General features: G+C 48.1%; 8 protein-coding genes across 8 annotated transcripts; 5 read left to right on the top strand and 3 right to left on the bottom strand.

Annotated features, from left to right (window-relative positions):
* Positions 1 to 972: 972 nt before the first annotated feature.
* CNBD6110 (hypothetical protein) lies at positions 973 to 3,345 on the bottom strand (the record flags this gene model as incomplete). The annotated part of the gene is made up of 4 exons (XM_770564.1): positions 973 to 1,991; positions 2,037 to 2,623; positions 2,698 to 2,882; positions 3,175 to 3,345. The coding sequence occupies 4 exons, from the start codon at positions 3,343 to 3,345 to the stop codon at positions 973 to 975; spliced, it is 1,962 nt and encodes a 653-aa protein (XP_775657.1).
* A 2,290-nt stretch (positions 3,346 to 5,635) lies between these two features.
* CNBD6100 (hypothetical protein) lies at positions 5,636 to 9,412 on the top strand (the record flags this gene model as incomplete). The annotated part of the gene is made up of 19 exons (XM_770563.1): positions 5,636 to 5,842; positions 5,902 to 6,330; positions 6,380 to 6,469; positions 6,526 to 6,540; positions 6,599 to 6,668; positions 6,723 to 6,737; positions 6,787 to 6,819; positions 6,879 to 6,949; positions 7,007 to 7,082; positions 7,148 to 7,283; positions 7,355 to 7,391; positions 7,472 to 7,525; positions 7,599 to 7,675; positions 7,736 to 7,800; positions 7,861 to 7,868; positions 7,931 to 8,078; positions 8,139 to 8,200; positions 8,262 to 8,636; positions 8,699 to 9,412. The coding sequence occupies 19 exons, from the start codon at positions 5,636 to 5,638 to the stop codon at positions 9,410 to 9,412; spliced, it is 2,682 nt and encodes an 893-aa protein (XP_775656.1).
* Positions 9,413 to 9,776: 364 nt separating this feature from the next.
* On the bottom strand, positions 9,777 to 12,238 carry CNBD6090 (hypothetical protein; the record flags this gene model as incomplete). Its single annotated transcript, XM_770562.1, has 5 exons — positions 9,777 to 10,059; positions 10,171 to 10,679; positions 10,759 to 11,178; positions 11,262 to 11,816; positions 11,882 to 12,238. The coding sequence occupies 5 exons, from the start codon at positions 12,236 to 12,238 to the stop codon at positions 9,777 to 9,779; spliced, it is 2,124 nt and encodes a 707-aa protein (XP_775655.1).
* Positions 12,239 to 13,540: 1,302 nt separating this feature from the next.
* Positions 13,541 to 16,003, top strand: CNBD6080 (hypothetical protein; the record flags this gene model as incomplete). The annotated part of the gene is made up of 7 exons (XM_770561.1): positions 13,541 to 13,573; positions 13,620 to 13,724; positions 13,777 to 14,864; positions 14,912 to 15,235; positions 15,285 to 15,390; positions 15,438 to 15,841; positions 15,895 to 16,003. 7 exons carry the CDS (start codon positions 13,541 to 13,543, stop codon positions 16,001 to 16,003), a joined length of 2,169 nt encoding a protein of 722 aa, XP_775654.1.
* Positions 16,004 to 16,627: 624 nt separating this feature from the next.
* CNBD6070 (hypothetical protein) lies at positions 16,628 to 17,450 on the top strand (the record flags this gene model as incomplete). Its single annotated transcript, XM_770560.1, has 3 exons — positions 16,628 to 16,916; positions 16,985 to 17,053; positions 17,107 to 17,450. 3 exons carry the CDS (start codon positions 16,628 to 16,630, stop codon positions 17,448 to 17,450), a joined length of 702 nt encoding a protein of 233 aa, XP_775653.1.
* Positions 17,451 to 18,179: 729 nt separating this feature from the next.
* Positions 18,180 to 20,424, top strand: CNBD6060 (hypothetical protein; the record flags this gene model as incomplete). The annotated part of the gene is made up of 8 exons (XM_770559.1): positions 18,180 to 18,253; positions 18,313 to 18,496; positions 18,573 to 18,807; positions 18,868 to 19,069; positions 19,131 to 19,464; positions 19,528 to 19,843; positions 19,921 to 20,220; positions 20,300 to 20,424. The coding sequence occupies 8 exons, from the start codon at positions 18,180 to 18,182 to the stop codon at positions 20,422 to 20,424; spliced, it is 1,770 nt and encodes a 589-aa protein (XP_775652.1).
* A 364-nt stretch (positions 20,425 to 20,788) lies between these two features.
* Positions 20,789 to 22,603, bottom strand: CNBD6050 (hypothetical protein; the record flags this gene model as incomplete). The annotated part of the gene is made up of 8 exons (XM_770558.1): positions 20,789 to 21,262; positions 21,329 to 21,385; positions 21,512 to 21,630; positions 21,699 to 21,765; positions 21,833 to 21,904; positions 21,965 to 22,029; positions 22,092 to 22,204; positions 22,335 to 22,603. 8 exons carry the CDS (start codon positions 22,601 to 22,603, stop codon positions 20,789 to 20,791), a joined length of 1,236 nt encoding a protein of 411 aa, XP_775651.1.
* Positions 22,604 to 22,742: 139 nt separating this feature from the next.
* On the top strand, positions 22,743 to 23,802 carry CNBD6040 (hypothetical protein; the record flags this gene model as incomplete). The annotated part of the gene is made up of 3 exons (XM_770557.1): positions 22,743 to 22,818; positions 23,137 to 23,402; positions 23,467 to 23,802. The coding sequence occupies 3 exons, from the start codon at positions 22,743 to 22,745 to the stop codon at positions 23,800 to 23,802; spliced, it is 678 nt and encodes a 225-aa protein (XP_775650.1).
* Positions 23,803 to 24,321: the final 519 nt, after the last annotated feature.

Genomic DNA, 24,321 nt, shown 5'->3' with positions numbered 1-24,321 from the left:
ATAGTAATAGTTATTTATCACGATGCCATACCTTTCTACATTCTATCTTCTATATCCCAACACCTCACTCTCGCGCTCGCCAGTGACCCATCCTCGAATCTTACACAGTTATCGTTGCCCCTACATCTTCACACTGTTCTATCGCCTTTTTACTAAGCCCAGCAGTCCAACAACCATATTCTCCCCAAAAAGCCTCACCCTCTTATATTGCCAAGTCCAATGAAACTGTTCGAAAGCTCCAAGGAGGTTATAAAAGAACAGAGACAGACCCACGTCTCACGCGTCTGAGTCTCCCATACGGCTCAAGCCTTTTCAGCGAGCGGGCACGGAAGGAACGCGGAGTCAAATGAAGTCGTCTTCCTTTTCTTTTTTCCTCACTTGTCTTTCGTCTCCAATTTTTGAGGCTTTAAGCGAGATTTATGTCGAGAATGTTGGGTTGGATGATAATGAATAGTTGTGTGACTGACAGGTTTGGTATGATGTGATGTAATAAGGGAAGGATACTTGGAACGAGGAGTCCACCTTTCTAATGAGCCCCTGAGATGAACTGCTGTAGTCGGCCAGAAAAAAAAAATCATAATCGTGTTCTCGGGGCTTTTTCACCTCAAGAGCGCAACACACAAACACACCTCCGCTCCACCGGAACCATCGCTCAAACAACGATCCCGTCTGCAAGCCTCCAACCATCCATAACCCCGGCCAAGTCATCGTCCATCATGTCTACTCCCCCTTCTATCCTATCAATAAACCGCTCCATAGCTTGATCCCATGCTGAGCCTTCATCGGAAAGAGAAAGCGAAGGTAGATTGTCATTGGCATTGGATGTGGTCCCGATGTTGATAACGGTGGTGGTGGGCTGGTTGACAGGAGTTTGTGAAGGATGAGGCTGAGACGAGGTCAAGATTGAGGAGGATAAACCCTCAATGGAAGTTGCCATGATTTTCTCATCGTTTTTACTTTTTTCTTTCTCTTCTACCAGACCTTCTGCCTCTTCCATCCGCTGACTAAGCACCAAACCCCTCTCGCCCGCTGCAGGGCCTCATGCCACCTCCTCATTCTCTCATACGCCTGCGGGTTTGCCGGTGCGAATGGAAGTGAAGCGGAAGAGATGGGAGATGAGGTCGCCACTACTGCTGAGTGACAAGCGACAGGGGTATGCTTGGCTTGTTTCTCGTCGTTGGAACAGATTGAAATAGAAGGTGAGTCTGAAAAAAGAGAAGTCGACAAAGGAGTAGGGGTGGCAGTAGGATTCGATAAAGATGTGGATATGAATGTAGACAGAAATGAAGTTGTTGACATGGCAGATGGAATCTCGGAGGTAGACGTCATGGGACCTTGAGGAAGAGGTACAAAGCTCGCACTCTCCCCATTTCGCCCCGTACCAGAATGAAATTGTTGAAGAGTACTTGGGCTGTTGTCTGCATGCATATTGGAGTTCAGATGTAAACCCGCGTTGGAGTTGGAGTAGGATCGAGGATTGGAATCTGTATCCGAGTTATTATTGGAGCTCAAGTCGGAACTGATTGCAGGAAGTTTCAACCCCTGGGAGGAAAACTGCGACAAAAGCTTACCTTCCAAAGCGGCACTCGTCACTGTCGCACCGGCGGTCGACCTCACATACCCTGAGTGAGCACACTGTCGCCTCTGCTCCATCTGTTCCATTTGATTGGGGTGTTGTCCTAGTTGAGAGGACAAAAGAGGACGTGGTGATGGTAGATGTGATGGATATGCCGAGTGTTTAGTATGACCGTCAGAAGTGTAAAATTGATGTGGGTGAGATGGCTGGGTGCGTGACGCTCCAGAATCAGGCTGCTGGCCAGAATGTGTTGATTCTTGGGCCCAAAAGTTCTCTACTGCTGCTCTGTTCGTCGCTATCTCACTCCCACGTCTCACCTCTTGCATTCCACCAGCCCCGTCCGAAGTAGAATACGGCAATGTATGTGTTGGGATCGATATCGACATGGAATTTTGACCTGGGGTTGGCATGAGTACTGACATTTGGATAAGTGATAACCCCGGAATAGGAAGAGACGTACCTAAAAGCATAGGCGACGGCGGTGCCGGTACAGGTGCCGACATATTGGGCATGGATACAGGTATACGTAACGACGTCGAGTTGGGATTGAGGTCGAAAAGTATGACAACTTGCTTAACTAAGTTTTCAAGCAATCCAACCCTTTCACGGAGGTGTGCGTTCTCCTCTTTGAGCCGGGCTTCTTCCTCGTCAAATGAATTGGAGCTTGGCTGGATGTGGCCGAGATGAGTGTGGAAAAAATTCCCAACCCCTATCCTATCCCCATGTGTTGCTTCCCTATCATCATCGTCGTCATCCACGCCCATCTCTGACAACATCTCTTTACTCGGCGGTGTCACGCTTGCCAATCGGACGCCTGCACCGCCATTGACGAGTTCAGTGGGAAGTCCGAGATCTGTTGCTAACGAAAATACGCTTTGAGCCGGAGAGGGTTCTCGTGAGTGAGTACGAGTGCAAGAATAAGAAGTATTGGGATGGAAAGAGCGCTTTGTCCAGGTGGAGACGGCGGCGGATATGGGATTTGGGTGAACCGAAGGTGATGGTGATTCTGAAGCAGACACTGATGTTGAAGACGATGTCCTCAATGTACTAAAAATTACAAAATCAGCCACTTTATTCATCCGCAATAGCAAGTGTAACATATATTAACAAAAGTGACTTACCTGGGCCCACTTATCTCAGTCACATTTTCTGTACTTTCTTTTTTGGCTTTGGGTTTGGCATTGGGCGGCCCAGCTCTGAGAGCTTGATTTTCTGCCTCTAGCTCGAGGACCCTACTCTCTAGCCAAGCTAGATGGGCTTTGCGTTGGTTGCGAGATCTTTGGGCTGACTCTCGGTTACGTATCGTCTATTGGAGAATTAGCGTTAAAGCTTTCCACAATTTCAAAAAGGCGATATGAGATTAGAGAGGTGAAGGCAAAAGTGAAAGAATGTCAAGCATCAAGAGAAGCAATAAAAGTGGGAGTTAGAATTGTCTCAGGAGTTAACCGGCAATCCCATGAAAGATCATTTCAAGAACAGTTGTATCTCGAACTTTTAACTGTACCCACGTCCACAAAGCAATAGATAGAATTCTACGTATTTCCCTTTGTACGCCCGGAGAACGTCACTCGTGAAAAGACATGGAAGTTATAACTCACTCTTGCCTCTTTTCTGGCTAGCTTTGTTTTCATTTCATCATCCACATCATCATCCTCTTCCGACAATTCTGAAACTTCTTTTATCGCTCTAGCAGCCGCCGGGAGAGTTGCCCGGCGCTGGAGTTTATTTGGTGCGTAGGAACGTGATGGAGTTGGGCGTTTTGGGGGCATGTTCGTTCGAAAGTTGCCTTCTACGCCTGGAAAGCTGTATTTAGACTGCTCTCTTTGCTCGTCCTCCTCGTTCTGACCAGCCTTTCAGTCGCTTCCAGTTTTAACCAGCTTGCCCCGGTTACAGCCAAATCCTGCTCGTCCCTTTCAAACACCGCTGATCAGCCCATGTTGTGATCGTTCGTCATCCCCTCGCTGTACTCACCTGTTTGCTGTCGTTCGAAACAGATGTTTGAAGGGAACTTTCGGGTTGACTATTGAAAAAAGTTTAGCATACTGAAGAAAAAAAATCAAGGACCAATTAGACAAATGGAAAGAGCCAAGGCGATGGGAACTCCCAATTACACCTTATCGGCCGATTATCATAGTAAGTCTCATGCCATTACGACCTTTTGATTACCGCTAATAAACAACGATCAGATCTTCTATTTATTTTTGATTCCGCTATTTACTAACCAGCCTCCCAATAGATGTTATAACGCCGTCTGTAATAATCGGAACAGGCAAGAGCTAGTTCAGGGTCCGTCTGACAACCGTCCGAAATAATCAGATAAGCCCACATGCAACGTCCCTGATTCTCCGCACCCGAATTTTGTCTTCTCTGGCTTTTTACCCTTTTTAATACCTTTTCGTTCTCGAAGTAGAGCTGTTCTTCACCGTATATTCCCGGTTCCCGACGCAGTGACATGCGTAATCGGTCGCTCATCGATCACTGTTCACTCGTTACTCCAAATAAAGATCTGAAGTCCCAGAGGTTTTTCTAATCGTACCTCGTACACCATCATACGTGTGACTAGCCACTAGAGCTTCTGGCAACTGGGATGATGGCCTAGTCGTAGTAATTGGCACTTGCCCACATTTGTGGCTTGGATAATTGCCTAACCCAGGAATGACAAGCAGAGCGACGTGCCGATAAACCACATTTTCTAACCCCATTCAGTTGCCACTGGCCAAGAATAAGCCTCAGGGCTGCGCTTTTCTCGTTGAGCTCTCGTCGTCCGCTCTTTCATCACTCGTTCCTCTTCAACGGCTCCATGCTTCCCCCCTCCACGCCTTCACCGCTCACGGCTACGAAATGCCTAGGATTGGAATGCGATTGAAATCGCCAAGACATTTATTGAGGTGATTTTGAAATAATGCCGAATAGAATAAGCGAAAGGCTAAGTCGAAACAACATACATATACTGCGGTGATCTAACTTCCTTAAAATTCAATCTCTCAACCTATCAGCCGAACAACATACGCTCCTGCTAGGGTTTAAACGGGTGTTCTGTTCTAGCGGCCGAAAATGATGTATCAACATTAAAGAGCAAGCTATCGAATTGAATAGGATTAGAAAGATCCGTCGTCATGATAAAATGACAAGTAACTTCTGATGAAGCTGCAGGGTCTCAGAGGGGAGTCGAAAAAGAGATTAGGCATTCCAAAGGAGAATGAAGGCAAAGAGGACCATGATAACTATTTTAAGACCATTTATGACCATTTACGACCTAGCGAAGGCCCGGATGCACAAAGCTATCTATTTCTACAGCCGTAGGCACATTTGTACATATGAAATTACAATGAATATAATTGGCACGGTCGTGAGACAGTAATAAACTGCCGTCGATATAGCTGCTACATGTAGAAGGATAATGACCGGTTAAGTAAATCGGTTAGGTGAACTAATTATCTTAATTTATGTAGAGACTTCTCGTCTTCACCCCTAACCTCTATATTCACTGCTCCTCTCGTGCTCTCAGCAGTCAAAGGGAGGACTCGTAGAAGCAATAGATTTAGAGGAGCAAACATCTCCTTCATCACCGCAGGCGCGGGGAAATCGTTGTTGTAATTAAGAGCTTGTTTAGGCAGCTTTCGCCTTTACTAACTTACCCACGATCGGCGTCGAGTACGTATTTTTTGAGAGTCCGGCGTTGATGATAGTTTGTAGATAGCCGAGCAAGTAAGGGTTCTCCTCCTCAGTAAAGCTACTAGAGAGCAAGACTTGGCAGTTTGAAGTCTGTGCGCGGCTGAGAGGGGTCGGTCTGGAGAATTATGATAATGTACCGAAAGTGTTCGAGAGTAGGAGGAAAGGAAAAAATAGTGACTGGATGGACGTAAATAAATACGCACTGCACTCTGGCACCGCAATGCGTGAAACAAACAACGCGTCGACAAGACTTCAATTTTGACGAGCGGCACAATTACGTAACTCTTGCTCTCAGCCTGGAGCAAAAACAAATCGAAATCGAGCTGTACAAATGTGGGCTTCTTCGCATCATTAATCAGTTATTAAGAAATCAGACGTGGATCCATGCCATCCAGCTCCACTACACCCATCGTTGTCAGTGACGACAGCGACGCCGATGACTTCTTTCCTCGTAAAGACGTATCTGCGAACCGGAGCCGGGAGAGCAAAGAGAGGATAAGTGAGGAGTTTGTAAAAGGAGAGAAGGGTGGAGATTTGAACTTAGATGCAAGGGATGCTATCAAGACGACGCTCGCAAAGCTAGATACTGAGGTGGGCCCGGCCTCAAATTTTTGTACGAACGAGTAGTATACGGCTAACACAGAATCGAGATTGCCGAAGTCGTTGCTCAGCTTGAGCCTCTGCAAGCTTTACATGCATCTCTCACCGCCGAACGTCGTGCACTAGAGTTCCAGTTATCCTCAATATCTAGAAATCCGTGCCCGTCGGACAGCCTATTCTCCACTGCTGCCAATACAATCGACTACCAGTCATCATGTTTTCCCTTTTCTTCTGCTATAGCTGCAACACTTAGAAACACTTTCAACCTCAACAAGTTCAGGCTATGTCAGGAAGGTGTGATCAACGCTGCTGTAGATGATCGAGATATCGTCTGTGTGATGCCGACGGGAGGAGGAAAGAGCCTGACGTATCAGTTACCGGCGGTGATGGGTAGAGGTCTGACAGTGGTGGTCAGCCCGCTTTTGGCGTTAATATGGGATCAGGTCAGAGCATTGAAAGAGATCGGAATAGAGTGCGTGGTAAGTGTAGAGTAAAATCCGATTCTATTACAAAGCTGATCTATGTAAGATGTTGACTGGCAGTACAAGTACTCAAGAGCAGAATGAGATTTATAAACGATTGAGAGATGGGCCGTCTCATGGCGAAAAGGAGATACGAGTATGTCTTCTTATCGTATCCAGTGACATTCGAACTACTTACCATGCTGTTGATAGCTTTGTTATGTCACTGTAAGCAGATCAGTCTCCCATGGACGACGCGCATAGCACTGATGTCTGAATCTCGTAGCCCGAGAAGGTGTCAAAATCAAAGAGGTTCATGTCTGTGCTAGAAAAGATGAACCAATCAGGCCGATTGAGTGAGTTCTTCGAAAGTTCTATTACTGGAGCCTTGACCGATGATTAAATTTTAGGACGATTTGTCATTGGTAAGCTCTCTGACAGGAATAGGCAGACATAACTGATTGACATTATAAGACGAGGCACACTGTTGCAGCCAACTTGGACATGGTCAGCCTACTTGCAGACAAAATGTAATCTTGGAAGGATGGCTGACATCGTAATGACAGACTTTAGGCCAGATTACAAAAAACTGTCGATGTTGAAAACTCTTTTTCCGCGAGTTCCTATACAAGCTGTAGTAGGTTACATAAAGCATAACTATAAATTGCAGTAATTGACGCCATCGAATGTATAGACAGCAACCCTCAGCTCAAAAACGCTGCCTGACCTTCTTAAAATACTACGTCTCGGACCTATAACAGACGGACGCAGTATGCTCATCTGTCCTCTTCTTTCCGCATAAATCACTGAGTATTCGTTCCACGATCCTTTCTAGGCTCGAAGACCACTGGTACAGTATTCTTTTCCTCCCCCCTCTTCCGCCCCAACCTCCATTACAAAGTCCTACCTAAAGCGTCAAATGCGAAAACGGCCATTGCAGAGATGGGCAGATGGATACAGGATAAACACCCGTACGTCACCCTGCTTCGCAGTCGCCATCCTCTCTCAATGGGCCCCAAGGAGAGAGCTGACGAGACTGTAGTGGAGAGAGCGGGATTGTGTATTGTCTTAGTAAAAAGGTATGTCTTTGGCAAATCTCATCGTTTGACCAGCATTGCCAATTCAGGAGAGATGAGGGGCTGATAAATCTACCTGATAGGACGCGGAAACAGTCGCAGAAGAGCTGAAAGGATGGTCAAATGGTAGTATCAAAGTAAGTCATCTTCTCCCGCTGACTTTTTTCCTTCTGATCCAGCAAATGATCGCAATCTAACTCCACAATACAGACAGGCGTATACCATGCAGGAATAGATGATACCGAGAAAGAGACAATCCATGTTAAGTGGCGCGAAGGAAAAATCAAGTGAGTTGTAATCGTCATTGCGCAACGCTCTCAGAGTTCACAACTTATGTGGCATTACAGTTGTATCTGCGCTACAATCGCTTTTGGATTAGGTATTGATAAAGGCGACGTTAGATATGTCATCCGTAAGTCTTCCACCTCAGTACAAGTACAAGCCATATGTTGCATTAACGTCCACCTCGTAGACCATTCTGTGAGCCGACTCCCTCCGAATGGCTACTCTTTTTTCCACATCGTACAGCTAACCCAGTAAAGATGTCTAAATCACTCGAGGGATATTATCAAGAAACGGGACGAGCAGGGAGAGACGGAAAAGACTCTGACTGTGTGCTATTCTATCGTGGACAGGATGCGACACGCCTGGCTGGGCTGATCTATACGGATGTAGATGGTACCGGAAAGCGTGAGTGAATTGATGGTCACTTTCTGTCATATGTATACATCTGGCTGATGAAGCAGACAGTGCATGAAATGCTGAGGTTTGCGCAGGACCTGAGAACTTGTCGAAAAGTGGCTTTTGCCAAGGTTAGTTATCCTACTTTTCAAAATCGAAGGAAGAAAAGGGATGCTGATCAGACATATAAAGTACTTTTCCGCCTCTGCGCATCTCTCCACTGCCTCATGGGACAATCCTACCTCCCTCTCTTCCTCAGACTCAGACTCTACTTCCACCTCACCTTGCGAGATATGCGACAACTGTCTCCGACCCCCTTCTTCCATCTCTACCCGCGACGTCACCCTCGAATCATGGAAGATCCTTCGTATAGCACAAGAAGTCGTCAAGCAAAGTGGAAGGGTAACGTTGCCAAACCTTGCGAGCCTCACGAGAGGCCTGGGTGGAGGTAGTTTCGGGGTAGTCGGTGGCGGAGAAGGAAAGAAGGGGAAAAAGCAAAAAAGTACAGGGGAAAGGGGGTATATTGATATCGAAGAGTTTGGAGGAAAAGTGGCGATGAGTGCTGATGTATGTTCCCTTTTCCAAATCACGGCAACAAATCTGTGTCGCTGACTTTTAATCATATACAGGATGTCGAAGTCCTGATTATTCATCTCCTTCTCATCGGCTACCTCCAAGACTCTTACCACGCCACCGCGTTCTCAGTCAACGTCTACGTCATTCCGTCCCCTGCCGCTGTCCGTCTCACTCGTATGGAGAGAGAAGAAATCGAAGCAGGACGAGGAGTGAGGGTGGAGTGCACGTTCGCGGTCCCTCAGAGGAAGGAAAAGAAAGCTCCCGGGAATGGTTCAAACAAGGTCGCTGTGAAAAGGAAGAAGGGAGAGGAGGACGATGAGTTTGACCAAGCAGGTGGTAGTAGCGGTAGAAAGCTTGGGGGGAATATGGACTCTGTAGGCACTGGCGGAAGGAAACCCGGCAACGCCAAAAAGGCCAGAACCCAAACTCACCCACAAGATGAAAACAGAGAAGAAGAAGAATATGAATACTTTTCCGACGTCTACGGTGGTTTGTACTCCGACGGTGACATCGATCAAGAGGCGGATCAGCAGCATGGCGGTAACGGTGATGATTGGAATGGTGATGGCGATGAGATGGAGGAAGATGACGAGCCGAAGGATGGTTGGGATGAGATGATTGGTGACGGATGGAGGGATGAAGGGGGTTGGAAGGTACTTAATGCCGGTTCTGGCTCCGGTTCTGGTACTGGTACTGGAAGAGCGAGGGGACAAGGAGCCAACGGAGGCGGGAAGCAAAGGGCAGCCATTGTAACCGACAGCGACTAAGTAAGGCGCTCTGTACACGACTCATTGTACAAAACATCATCCCATCCAGCATCATGTTTCTATCAATAATTCCTGTATTTGCATGTCATGATACCTGTCCCATGTGTCTCACATCGTGTATTGTATTCATAAGCATTTCATTCGTCAAACAATCTATTACTTTACATGCTAAGAAGATACAAAAAAAGATGATTAAACTATCTATGCGCATTCAACTGCGTTTTCGCTCCATCAATCGATCGATATAGAACCAAGAGCCAGCTCAGCCCTTTCCTTCATCCCCTTTTCTCTTTTCTTATCCCTTTTCTTTCCGTATTATGCCTCATAACAGTCTGACAACAGGGCCCAAGTTCCAAGAACCTTATTAAAACCCCTTTCCAGAAGGCTTGAACCCAAAATCATATATCGTCTTTTCAAAACTCTTCAAATGCTCGTCATCCCTCCAATGTACAATCTCTATCGGCGACTGGCTCCAGTCCGGTTCGACGACACCTACCCATTCCGGTGCAGGTGTATCATCGGCCCCATCACCGTCAGCAGAAGTAGATTGGGGGGTAAGCGCGGCAGAGGCGGAAAGGGCGGCACGTCGAGCGGCATCTTCTTCTTGTCGTTCTGTCGGCCTTGGGTCGATATACTCCAAGTCGATACTATAAATATCTTGTCAGCTAAAAGATCCCATCATCCGAGACCATAGTGCCTGGCCGTGTGCCAAATGCCAAACGTAATCAATGGATTAAAATTAAAAAAATTAAACTCACCACAAAGCCGAGGTCACCCCTCCATGATACTTGACTTTCACCCCCCTCTCCCTCGCCGCCCTCCTCATCACCATCTCCTTTGCCTCCCCTCTCGCTCTCCCATCTTCCCCCGCATCCGCCAACATATCACAATCCACATCCCCCAATCCTCTCTTATCCCCATCCTCCGGCTTCCTTTCCGGTTCGCCCAGTCTCGCCGTGGCGGGGGTCGCAGGCCAAGTGTTGAAGAGCGGCAACTGCTTTGTCCGGCCCCACGAATAGCCCCGGCCGACACCCGAGGGTATTTGTTTGAGAAGGTTATAGTGCACAAAGAGGGGTTCGCCCCATGAATCGTGTTGGAGCATAGTATGCGCGCAGAAATCGCCAGAAGCTGTACCGGAAGGAAGAGCTCCAGCGCCCACCCAGCGGCCGGGGACGGCCCATCGTTTTCGAAGAGCGAGGAGAGCCCAGCGAAAGGTGTCCTTGTCGCCGTCGGAAAATGCAAACCACTTTTCGTCGTTCTTTATCAGCTCGGTTCGATTTCCATATTTTATTAAACAGACGAAAGAAAAAAAAAGAAAAAAAAAAATACAAAGAGAGAACACTCACAAAATGATGATTCTCAAGCATATACTGTACCAACAAAAACACATCTAAATGCCTTTTCTTATCTATAAACATCTGCCCCGTCTCCATCTCCCACTCATTCCTGCATTTTACCCCCATAATCGCCCATATGGGATTATTCGCCGACGTCTTCCAATAATCCGGGGTGGCCCATATTCCCAATCTCTTGTAATTCGGCGCATCGAACATGTATAAAGGGTCCCGGGTCGGGACCGAGTCGGAATCGATGTAGAGGACTTCTTGCCATGGACACTGGACGACAGCGAGGGCTTTGAGGTGGTATGACTTGTTCTTGCCCTTGTCCCGTGTTTGGCCTTTGGCTTCGACGAGGCGGGCACCCAACTCGGCGAGTTCGGTACGGATCGGGTCATCGGCAGGTGGGGCTTCGGACGGAAAATGGTACTGCAAGGGCGTACCAGGGGTAGTGTCAGCTGCTTTCGCCCAGAAAAAAAAACCTTATTTATGGAAAAAAAGAGAGCACTTACAATTTCGACAGGCAGCTCGCTTCCATAACTCCTCAACATTTGCAGACTCCATTTTACTCTCTGCAAGGTATCTGCATTGCCCGCAACCGTTACAATCCCCCTCCCCTTTCCGTATTTCTCATGTTCTCTCCTTTTCAACACCCCTTCCATATGATCTACAAGCTCCATCCTATACTTGTGGAGCAGCGTCCGGTTCAATGACGCCCACGTATTCGCAGAATGCTGAATCATGTGCGTGTTGTGTTGTTCGGAAATGGTAGAGCATTGTTCGAGGTTCCAAGCCACGAATCCGCCTGCCTCGACTTCGCCTTCAACCTCGCCCCGACCACCTGGGGCATTCTTCCATGCGTCAAGTCGTTCGCGCAGAGTAGCGTCGAGGGGAAGAGGTTCAGAGGAGATATCAATCTCGCGAACACCGTGTGGGCTTGAGGTGGGAGGTATATAAGGGACGTGAGACTCTGCGTGTGTAGAAGCAGGGTGAGATTCTGTGTGTGTAGAAGCAGGGTGAGCCTCTGTTTGAGTAGAAGCAGGGTTGTACTTTTCCGCAAGCTGAAGCTATTGATTGTTCTCCCGTAAGCCTTCTTTCAGTTGTAAAATGGAATCAAAAAAATAAAACATACAGCAGTTCCACTTCGATGCAACACCAGCACCGCCAAACCAAGCACCATAAATAGCATCAACGCCCTCCTCAGCACACCTTGCGGAACGACCCCTTGCCTCAAGACCATCCTCATCCTCGCCCATCGCCCGCTGGCATTAGTGTGCGCCGTCGCCGGAAAGGGATATCCACTTTCAAGCACCTTGGGAGACATTGGTAAAAGTGGTGAACGAGAGTTGGTGAAGGCGGCAGAAGATGGCGAGCTGTCAGGGATAGGTGATAGTTGGGAAGAAGATGGTTGGTGGGGTGGGTAAGGGGAAGAGAAGAATGGGGAGGATTTTTCGCTGATTGGGATGTGGAGTTTGGTGGGGGGTTTCATGATCTACTCTGGCAGTCGCTGTTGTCGTGGGGTTGAGCTAACGAGACTACAGTGATAGGGCCGGGGGACGAGATCTCTTAGCACGTGCAGGCTATATACTGTTCTCCAAGAGAAAAGCTGTACCAATGCTGTAAAGTCTTCCAAGTCAGCGTACAGCCCAGCGTAGCCGCAGCGAGTATTTTGGGAGGAGAGGGATGCATCTCGTAAATGGCGCATTGCTGCAGCGAAATGAACACTCGCAGTTAGTCTGTTTTTAGCCGCAGCTGAAAAAAAGAACAAATGAGGTCCCTCGCTCGCAATGACGCGCTTGGGAGTCTGGACCTCATTAGTATTAACTGCGCTGGCGAAAGGCGGCCACCGCCGCGACGCTCGTTCGGTATGGAAGGTAGCAAGTATGCAATGCAGAGCTGTGGTGGGTGGAGGGGGGGAGAGGGAGGGAGGGAGGGAGGGAGAACAGGGGGCAGGAAAATACGCCCAACTCACGGAAGACTGGCTAGGCTCACGCCGCTGCGATATTTTTTTCCGCTGATCTCTTTCCGTTCCTGGACCCGTCGCCCTTTGCCCACGATCGTCGATCGAACTGTTTTTGTCAAGTTGTGGGGTTGGTGTAAAAGCGTACGCGACCGGGATGATGAGTGGAAGAAATGGAAAGTGTGGATCAGATATGAGATGCATCTGCCAAAAAAAATTACATACGGCAGCCGTAGCCCGCTGTATGCACGACTAACATCATCGATCTCTGACGTCTTGCTCTTGCTCTGACCGACAACGAAAAATGTCCTTGACCAGGAAAATTAAAAAGTCGAGGCGTCCAGAAAAGCCCATTCTTGCCGCTTGACATGCCGAAAATAAATAACCTATGACATAATTCCATCCTAACGGGGCCTCACATCGGAATTTTTTCTCCCTTATTAACCGATCACTCTTCTTATTAATTAAGCCCTTCATTTTGACGAACTCTATCAACCAGTCCTCCACAAGGTCCTCCACCAGACTCGCCGATAACAAGCCTTACTGTTCCATCTAATATCATTCAAGTCGTCGTCATGAATCATATCGCCATATCCCGTAATCCACGCTGTGCAAGCCAGACTACCAGTTTGTATCCGGCTCTGGGTCGTACATGACACTTTTGTAATGGTTTACTATTTCTAATTACAAAACTTGATGCAAATAGATGAGTATTATACGTCACGTGACTAGGCTCCAATATTTTGTTTCTCGACATCCACTTTCATGCGATTGTAGATACGGAACCTGTTTATTTATCACATAACATTTCCAATTCGAAATAGAATCAAAATGGGCAGACCTCGAGGAAAAAAGCACGGTGGTGTGAGTGCAAACTAGACTGTGAAGAGCTCTACTAATAAAATTCCAGCGAGGCGGTGGACGAGCTCCTCAGACTCGAGACAACGGAGCCGGCGAATGGAAGGTGTTCAGCCCTGCTGACTACAAGAACGAGGCATTCGAAGCGTACTACAAGGTGATCCTAATGTATTGTTGAAGATTTATATATGCTGACGCTTTTTACACAGGAGCAAAACATCATGACCCCCGAAGAATGGCCCGAATTCATGTCCAGCCTCAAACAAGAACTTCCCTTGACTTTCCGAGTTACAGGCTCCCGAGCCCACGCCGAGACTATCAACGACATCATCAAGGACACATACGTTCCCAACATGCAGAATGTCGAGTTTGAAGGCAAAAAGTACAACCCCCCAACCCAGCTTGCTTGGTATCCTGGTCAGCTCGCATGGCAGGTCAACGCTCCCAAGCGTGTTGTGAGAAAGACGGAGCCTTTCAAGAACTTTCAAAGATTCTTGGTTGGAGAAACCGAGGTCGGAAATCTGAGCAGGCAGGAGGCAGTTTCTATGATTCCCCCTTTGTTCCTCGACGTTCAACCCCACCACCACTGCCTCGACATGTGTGCCGCCCCTGGTTCCAAGACTGCCCAAATCATTGAAGCTCTCAACCCCCATCACACTACCTCTACCGGTCTTCTTATTGCAAATGATTCCGACTACAAGCGAACCCACATGCTTGTCCATCAGACTGGTAGAATGCCGAGCAAAGGACTGATGGTTACCAACTTTGACGCTTCCATGTTCCCCGCCATCAAGTTGGAAGAGGGCAAGAACCTCCAGTTTGACCGAATCCTCGCCGATGTACCCTGTAGCGGCGACGGTACCCTCCGCAAGAATATGGAAATTTGGGCCAAGTGGGGTGTCGCCGACGGCAACTCCCTTCACTCTCTTCAGCTTCGTATCCTCGAACGCGCCATGAACATGCTCAAACCCGGCGGTCGATTGGTTTACTCTACCTGCTCCCTCAATCCCTCCGAAGACGAATCCGTCATCGCCGCCGCACTACTCAAACACACTCAATTCTCTCTCGTAGACGTTTCATCAGATTTGCCTGAATTGAAGAGGAGGCCGGGAATGGACAAGTGGAAAGTTGCGACTCAGGAAGGCAAGGATGGGGAGATTCACTGGTACGAAACATTTGATGAATACAGGAAGGCTGTGGATGAGGGCAAGGAGAAGGAAAAAGGCGAGAAGGGTAAGGGCTTGCCGAGCAGTTTATGGGCGCCCGAAAACGTGGAGAGTCTCAACCTCAACAGATGGTGCGTTTTGTTATGCCAAACAAAATCGAGCTCGTAACTGATAAAAGCAGTATGAGATTATTACCCCACGACCAGGACACTGGCGGTTTCTTCGTCGCCGTTCTTGAGCGAGCTGGTGCCTCTCAAACTTCATCACTCAAGAGGCAAGCGAGTCCGGTGGAGGGAGAGGCGGAGATCAAGCGAGCGAGGGAAAAGTCACCCGCGCCTGCCGCGTCTGCTGAGGCTGAAGCTGCCCCTGCGGCTGCGGCTGCCGAGAGTGCAGTTAAGGCAGAGAAGCCAGTGACAACCAAGAAGGAAAAGAGGGATAACTCTTTCAAGGAGGATCCATACTCCTATGTCGACCCTTCCCACGCAGAAGTCAAGGCCATCATGTAACTTGCACGCTTCCGTTGATAAAGTCAAGCTGACAGACGTTTGCAGCGAAAAGTTCCAGTTCAAGGACACTTTCCCCAGAGACAACTTGTTGGTTAGGAACGAGTACGGAGACCCCCTTCGAACCATGTACCTTACCAATGACATTGTCAAGGTACGCTCCATACTCAGTCCAAGTCTTACACGCTAACCATTATTCAGCAAATCATCCTTAACAACGATTACACCCGCATGCGTCTCATCTCCGCCGGTATCAAATCCTTCACTCGTCAAGATTCGGCCACATCCAAAAATTCTGAGCTGATCTGCAAGTGGCGTCCCCCAATCGACGGTATCCTCGAGCTCCTCCCTCACCTCGGCGACGGTGTCCTCATCGAAGGTACCCTCTCCGAACTCCGCACCTTGCTTGAAGACCACTATCCTGCTCTCGAAAAGTTCAAGAGGAGTGAATGGAAAGAGGAGATGGAGAAACGCGAGATGGGCGCCGCTGTTGTCAAGTTTAACGCTGGGAACAGCGATGGCGGCGAACTCAAGTTGCCGATGTATCTTCCTATCTGGAAGGCCAAGATGAGTTTGAGCTTGATGATCGATAAGCGAGAGAAGAGGTGAAGTATTTCCTTCCGACTTGGTGAGAGCACACGTTGACTTTTGAAATTAGTATTCTCTCACTGCGAACATTTGGCGAGGACATTTGCAAACCTCCTCCTATTCAGTCCGATCAGAAGGTCGCTTCTGCCTCTACTGATCCCACTCCAGCGGAGAAGTAGGCACAGAAAATGGAAGATCTTGTCGCCGGTGACGCAGAGGGTGAGGGAAAGCCTGGGGTAGCTCTGGCCACTGAAGGAGGTGAGGAGGTGGCTTGAAAAGAAACATTTTTGGTTCCATATTGTCTTCTTTCATTTCAATTATTCATGGCATTGCAATGTATGTCAATGGCAGGTTATAATCGAAGCAAGTCAAACGTCCTTATGAATGAGTCCAAACATAATAACATTCCCCCCACCATAGTCATCGAGCAAGCTCTACGTTGGGACGAAGAAATAGAAAAGCTAATTGCGGTGATCGCCGATAATGGAAAGCTCTGAATTGATGAGTGAGCGAAGTGGTCACACGTTGCGAGTTTACGAGGGAATGTCTCTATCTCTTTTACAACCTATCTCTTCTACAACTTCTGATAAGTCCCCTATCAAATCAAAAATTTCACACCACCTATAGTCAACGAAAGCATTGACAGCTTGACGCAAGTTCTACCGTCTGGCCTAAATCTCAACCTCCTCACTGCCATATTCATTTGGCTTCGATCGATTCCGTTCTCCCTCATCAATCTACCGGCAACAGTTCAAACCCAATATAGCCCCAAAAAATACCGCCTCACAGAAATATACACGGAAATGGGATCACTACAGTGGGACTACATCCTCAAATATGTCCTGATCGGCGACTCTTCCGTCGGCAAATCGTCACTTCTCGTTCGTCTCACCGACGATCGTTTCGACCTTACCGAACCAACCCTTGGTGTCGAATTTGGGAGCCGGATATTAACTGTAGGCGAGCAAGGAAAGAGGGTTAAAGTGCAATGCTGGGATACGGCAGGGACGGAGAGTTTTAGGAGTATAACACGGAGTTATTTTAGGGGAGCGGCTGGAGCATTGCTGGTTTATGATGTTACACGGCGAGACTGTGAGTTTTCCATCTTTTGCGTTGTAATGATTCAAAAGTAAGGTTTGATGGTTGACCATGGCTTGTAGCATTTGAACATGTTACTTCTTGGCTTGATGACCTTAGGCGGCATGCCGATGAAAACGTGTCTATCATCTGTAAGTTAATCCCCATTGCTACCCACCGCGAACCATAACTGACAGTAGCACAGTGGTCGCGAACAAGACCGACTTGTGCTCTCCTACCCCACCATCACTTCCTACAGCATCATACGGCCAAGCAATCCCACCTCCTTCCCCTACGCCCCCATCTTCATCACCCCAATTTAGCTTTAAACCCCGAGCGGTTACCTCTCAAGAAGGGATGTTATTCGCTAAATCAAATAATTTGCTGTATGTCGAGACTTCGGCGAAAGAAGGATGGAATGTTGAGAATGCGTTTGAGTGGACGGCCAGGGAGATTTTGAAGCGGGTTACGGAAGAAGAACTGGAGAGGAAAAAGGGTGGCAACGGCGTTAAGCTGGGAGAGGGAAAGAAGGCAGGAGGGTGTTGTTGATAGGGCGATGTTGAGGTCTGATGATGATTAAAGGGATATCGCCAGTATAATGACAACCAGGGTCAAAGGGGTGTTATCTCATGGTAGGATGTTGTACTTTTAGCGTAAGTCATAACGGTCCTGCTACGGTCCCAGCACCCGTCACTATGAAACATATATAGCTAAACTGTTTTCGATTCCTGCAATCTACAGGTGTCATATTATGTATTCATAATTATTCAACGTTGCGTTCCTCATCACCTTGCCCAGTTGTCCTTGGTCCCCCGACTCGCATCCTTTCTTACGTCTCTCCCACCGTCGTAAGGCCAATTTACGTAAAGTAAGAGTGCCGCAAAATGTTACACGTAATCACTTTCCACAAAATGCCTCGCACCAACCGGCGTTCACAAAAGGCCTCCCACCAAAACAGCTCAAGGCACTGCTTCACTGACAACTCCTACCTTGTACGCTTAATGGCGCCTCGTGCGGCTCTATCATCGCGGAATGGCGGAATCGCAAATCGAGCCTTTTGATAGGGTGCTTAGCGTGTATCCTCGATTTTGGTGCGTTGAGCTACGGACGAAGGGGATATTTCTGTACTGAGAAATGAAATGAGTGATTGGCGGGAAAAGGTATAAATGGGATAAAATTGATCTTTCAACATGACTACTAACTGCCGCTTTATTTATCTGACACTTTTTTCTCACCTTTATAGCTTGTTAGAGAAGGCAGCAATTACAACAATCCAATATGACGATATGTTTAATTGAGGACTGTCCAACCTCGGCCCAGAGGATGGCAGCCTCAGCCAACGCTGATTCATGGCAGGTCTTCTATCTTTTTATCCAAACTGTTTTCCTATTAACTTTGCACCTCGCCGTAGGTACAAAGCTATGCACTGGGCACGCACGACTGCTATTGGGTGCTTGGTTCTGATCGCGCTTCTCGCTATACTCAATTGGTCACGATGGCATTTCAGATACCGCCCTCGAAAACTTACTGCTGCTCTCCGGGGGCTTAGTTACCCGCACTTGGCTTTTATCGACTTGAGCTTGGGCATTACTCTCGTAAATTATTTTGTTTCTCTGAGTACCGCCTATTCATGTTGATTTTTGCTGATTGCATATCTATTCTCGGGTACAGGGCCTTTTCACCCTCTTCATGTCACTTTTCATCTGGTGTTTCCAGATGAAACCATACTATCGCCCCGGCGTCGAGTGGGGTAACCCCCCTCTTGGTATCCGGGCAGGATGGATCGCACAAGCTCTCCTGCCATTTGTTTTCGTCATGGGGAGCAGGATCAACCCGCTGGCTTGGATTACGAGGGTGGAAGCGTCAAGATGGATGATTTGGCATCAATATGGTGCAAGAGTTTTACGTGGGTAGCAGTTTTCTCTTGTTACTGTATCTCTTGTGATAGCTGACAAAGTGAAAACAGTTTTCTTCTCTGTTATACATACATTCATTATTCTCTATGCGCCCTACAGACAAGGCGGCATCTCCTGGACTCGGGCTTATTGGACGACGTACAACAAACCATCCAATTTCTTCAACAGCCATGGTCGTATGGTGAATGGTACCTTTGCGCTGGCCGCACTGAGTTGGATAGTATTTTCGAGTTTTGCAAAGATCCGCAATTGGTATGTTTCGCTCTCGACTTCGATCGATCTGATCTAGCTGGCTGATCCATGCAATGTATAGGAACTACGAGTTCTTCATCGTTCAACATATTCTCTCTATCGTCGCATTCCTCATCTCCCTCTGGCCTCATGTGAAAGTATCCATCCCTGACGCCCTCTATTACATCTATGCCTCTGTCGCTGTTTGGGGGTTCTCTATCCTTGTTCGGTTTCTCTGGGAGACCGTAGAGTTTGCAGGACTGGGTAAATGGAAAGGTAAAGCGATATTGCAAGGTTTTGGAGGCGACGAAATGAGTGGGAAGGGTGGTGTGACGAGATTAGTGGTAGAGACTAAAAGAGGATCATGGGAGACTGGGCAGTATGTTTATCTTCGAGTGCCCTCAGTCAACACCTTTGTAAGTTTCAAATTATGACCTTATCTGAATACGAACATGTCATGCTTACAGAGCGCTGAAAAGCAATCCCATCCATTCACCATTGCCTCCTCGCCCCCGACTAACAGCGATATCGATACCCCTTCGCCGCTCACCATCCTCATCTCTAGTCGTTCAGGCATCACCAAACGTATCGCCCGTTCCGCCCTATCCAACCCATCCAAATCAATTCCCGTCATTGTCCAAGGTCCCTTTGGTGGATTCGGCGAGAAGCTAGAAAGGTTTGATAAGGTGTTGGTGATCTGTGGTGGGGTGGGAGCTGCGATGGGGTGGCCAGTGGCTAGCAAACTTGTCAGAGAAGGGAGAAAAGTCAAAATGATTTGGAGTGTCCGAAATATAGGCGAGTTTTCGCATGTCTTCTTGGTAGTGGAGAGGGGCTGTGAGAACGGCCTGACAGCTAATTGAAGAACCCATCAGACTGTTTCGAGTGGTTCAATGACGACAGATCTTTTGATCGTACCGACGTAACCATCCACCTTACAGGCCCCAATCCCGACCAAACGAGCACATTCTCCGCTCCCATGAAACCCAGTTCAAGCAAGATTGAAAGCTCTCAACCCGTCGAAGCTGAAACTACCGCTAGCACTCCGGGCGTTGAGGAAAAACTTTTCGATATCGCATCTGGAACAGTTGTGAATTCCGGTCGGTGTGACATCACCAAGGTCTTGAGGGAGTATACAGAGGGAATGGATCAAGGTGAACGACTTGCAGTTATTGGTAAGTCCATCAAATCCATCATCTGCATATCAGAAAAGATTATGACGAAGTGCTGACATCTAGGATGCGCACAAAAAAGTATGTGGCCCGACCTCTATGTTAGCTGATACTGCGAACGCTGTTGCGAAGCTTCAATGGGATATTGTGAGAGGAAAGAGCGTCCTTGGAGAGGTGTGGATGCACAAGGAAAGGTTTGGGTGGTAGAAAACCAAAGAGAAGCAAATGGATAATAATTGTGGCTTAATATGAATGTCAGCGAGAAAAGTGTGTAAAAGTGTTTTTTTGTATGAATTATATCACCTATTTCTGCCCATGATGTTTACAACTTGATCACGGCCACGCGAAATGATCATATCATGGAAAAAAGAATTGGGTGGCTTCTTGTTAGATTCCATACCATCGCCCAAAAAATCACCACCCAAGATCAGTATTCTCCCTTACATGTCTTATGTACAGCTACAACTGTTGGTTTCCCTAGTCCAGGCGGCCCCGCATGCCTCTCCAATCTTTCCCTCCCCAACGTCCGTCCCTGGCACTGGAGGATAAGCCCCACCTCAACACTCATCCCTCATCGAGCAACGACTTTTTTCCCTTCTCCGGGAACGTCCACCTCTCTACTATCCCTCAAATCATCCGCTTGCTTCCTTACCTTTTCTGCATCCACACGCCCCTTCTCGGCTGGAGTCTGGCGGCGCCGGAGGTTGAAGGGTTCAATGAGCTCGACGAGTTGGGGCCAGAGCTGATCGAGTGCGGCATTTGTTATTGTTTTTGTCGAATCAGTTAGGTTGGTGGGATTTGTTGATTGTCGAGTGTCCGAGGGGAAAGAATTGGTGGTAGTGGTAGAAGAGGTAGAAGAGGCGGGGACAGAGAAAGTAGACGAGGCAGAAGCAGAAACCATATCGTCAGAACCCTGATCTGACGGAAAAGGAGAAGATGTAGAAGGGACCGCTCCGTCATCCAGGCGGCCCCCAGCGATAGATACCTCATCGGAAGATGAACCACTTATCGAATGGAGTGATTCGGGGTACGTCTCTTCAAAGTACTGTGTCCGAGAAAATCAGTTTAGGAAGAGAATTGCAGAAAGGGGGCGCGAGAAAGAGGGACGAACCTTGAGTAGCGGAGCAGTCGACTCATAGTAAGCTTGCAAACGCTTGGAGAACGTTTCCTGCAAAAGTAGATTCGTTAGTCTTTTGCTCGAGTGGTTTCACTTTGGAGCATTTTATCTTTTTCCGTCAAACGGAGGACAAATCATGGGTCTATAAAAGAAATTAAACGTGAAAAGATCACGTACAGGTGTATCATCCGGTCGCTTCGTCAGAGGTTCCCCAGTCACATCATCCTTTCCCGGCACTTTGGGCGCAGAGTAGGTCGTGTTGTAAACTCTACCAGAAGGGAGATGGACCCATCGCGCTGAGGATAAAGAGTCAGGCTTCCAGCCATTCCAGTCACATCGATCGCACATAGGAAAAATGATGTACCTGCTATACGGGCCATGATGACAGAGTCAGGGACGTTGAGGTGGACCACCATGTTCAACGGACGGTTCTGCAGAGAGGGAACAAGTATAAGAATGAGGTCCTGCTCAACTTGCGACATGAAATAAAGTACGCACCTCCTGGTTGAGGACTGTGTCAATAAGCTCGCCTTGGTGTAAAGTGCGAGGAAAGCCATCGATGATCCAGCTCTACAAACATGTCTCAGCAATATGCGGCGCCATAATCAATGAAGGTGTCCTATAACGCGCCTTTCCTTTTAACCGGTCAAGCTCAGCTTTCACAATCTCCAACATCAACTCGTCTGACACAAGGCCTACACTCATTGTTAGCCGTTTACTTTGCATTTAAACTAGTCGGTGGCTTTCCAGGACATACCTCCAGAAGCGACAACAGCTTCCGCCTTCCGACCGACCTCTGACTTGGCCGCAATCTCTTTACGAAGCACATCGCCGGTGGAGACAAATGAGATATCGTACTCTTTAACGAGTCTAAAGGACCATCAGCCATGATCTCGGGAGCTTGATGATTAGAAATATACCTTGAGCTCAAAGTACCCTGTGATCGACTCGATCAGCACAAAATCCCCAACGGTTCAACAGTGACGAGGTGGAGGTCCACCTTACCTTTCCACTTCCCGGCTTTCCAAACACCAACATCCTCAGACCCTTCTCCTCCACTCCATCGTACGATGGGCTGTTGATAAACCTCGCAGCTTCGCGGAACTTGTCCGCAAGGGAATGGGCTGTGTCGGCGACTGCAGAAGCCACATGCGATACAGGTGAAGATGTAGACGCTGTTGAGGAGCTGTTGAACCGCTTGGACGGGCGTTGTGGGGCGAGTATCGGGGCAATGCGAGGAATTGCCCTGGGGCGTACGAGCATGGACATGGCAGCGAGGTGGTCGAGGTGGAAAGAGATGGAGGAAATAGTGCGAATGAGTCAGGGGGGAATCCAATTATCTCACGAAAGTCCCCCACTCCTCGGCCCTCATCTCCGGCCAATGTTTGCCCGGTTTTTACACGCGACGATGCGAGAGAAAATCCATCCAAGCCGCCCACTCAGCCTTCGCCACGGTGCTCACACCGCCGTTGGGGTGGGCCGTTGTGAGCTGAGAGCGCTCGACAGGGGTCGCCACGATCCTCTCCACCTCTCGACTGATCGCAAGCTCTTGGTTTCACCTGCCTGGCCAGGCTCACCTGCTTTTTAATCGCCTGGCCATGAGCAGGATCATTTGGTCGCCAATAACCAACTGGCCATATGGGAGAATTTCTTTTCAGCACTGAACAGCTTCTTCCAAAAGTGTCATACACCGAAGCGGGGTGGGGGTTTGTGGAAAACAAACTGTGGCGTGGTGGAACACGGAAAGACAGCTCCCCTGCCGTCATGTAAGTCCAAGCCACCGTATAACACTTGATGCATAGTTGATGCCTGCTCAGATGCGCATTATGCTTTGTCCTCCCCGACCAATGACGCCCAAGGTGTCATCCGACACGGCCTGGTGAATAAGCTCATCAACACGATGACCACCCAACACGATATCCCACCGACTGTTGAGCTTAGAGCTTTAGTGTCAAAGGGAAAGTTGAGGGTGTGGAACCGTGTTCGAGTGTTGAATGGTGGCGATTCCATTCGTGTGTCGAGGATGGATACAGCTGAGGAGGACAGGAGGTGTGCCTCCTTTGTCTCGGTGAGTTAGACTTCATTTAGTCTGACGAGAACTTTTGAGATTGATGATGAAATGTTGGCTGTAGTATATGGTGTCTATCGACCGGAATAGGCGTCATCCAACCAGGCATGTAGAGTTCGAGGACCACCTATGTTATGGTGAGCTCCTGAACTTGATCACCATTGATCTTCCCCACCACCCGAAATCCTCCAACACCCCTCCTGTTACTCTCGCCTTCGCCCACATCAAACCAGCGTTGTCACATAAGCACCGTATTGGCAGCCATGAATGGAGCTACTATAAAGAGTGCCAGGCGGAGGAAATCGTGGATCTGGCCTCTGTCAATCAGCTGGTTGGAAGGGTTAAGAGTATCTCAAAACCTGGCACCACCTATACGCCGCGTGTCTTTGGTGTAAGGTAAACTGGATGAAAGGTACATAGTAGCATGTTGTTGTAGAGGCTGCGAGATGCATCTCTATGCCATGACGCATAATATTTAGTCAGGACAAAGTCTTTTGAGACAGAGGATGGCATATATGCAAGTTGTGTAAAGGCTTGAAACAAGCCCTAAAATCGGATTGCCAGCCCAAGCCCGAAATGGTCTTTCAAAACGCACGCTTAAAAATGGCTTGAAACGAGCCACGGTCTTAACTAGTTAGTCAAAATAGCCGGAAAATGGGATTAAAAAGTTTAGATTAAGCCGCCGCAGGTCCCAAAGTGTTCGAATGTGATGAGAAGCAGATGATGAAGGTAGGAATGATGGAGATCCTAAAAAGGCGCAGAGAAGCGTCATGGCACTCATGTAAAACACTTCTTGATCTGTTGTCAGTTCAAGCTTAAGACGGGAAATCTGAAAAGTGAACCTCGGGCCTAAAGAAGAAAAACGATAGGCTCTTTCCTGTAAAATTATGTTTTGTTTTTTTTCTTTCTCTTTTTTCAT

This window comes from Cryptococcus neoformans, chromosome 4 (assembly GCF_000149385.1).
Source record: "Cryptococcus neoformans var. neoformans B-3501A chromosome 4, whole genome shotgun sequence".
In the NCBI taxonomy this organism is placed as follows: Eukaryota; Fungi; Basidiomycota; class Tremellomycetes; order Tremellales; family Cryptococcaceae; genus Cryptococcus; species Cryptococcus deneoformans.
This window is presented reverse-complemented; position numbering and strand designations above follow the sequence as displayed.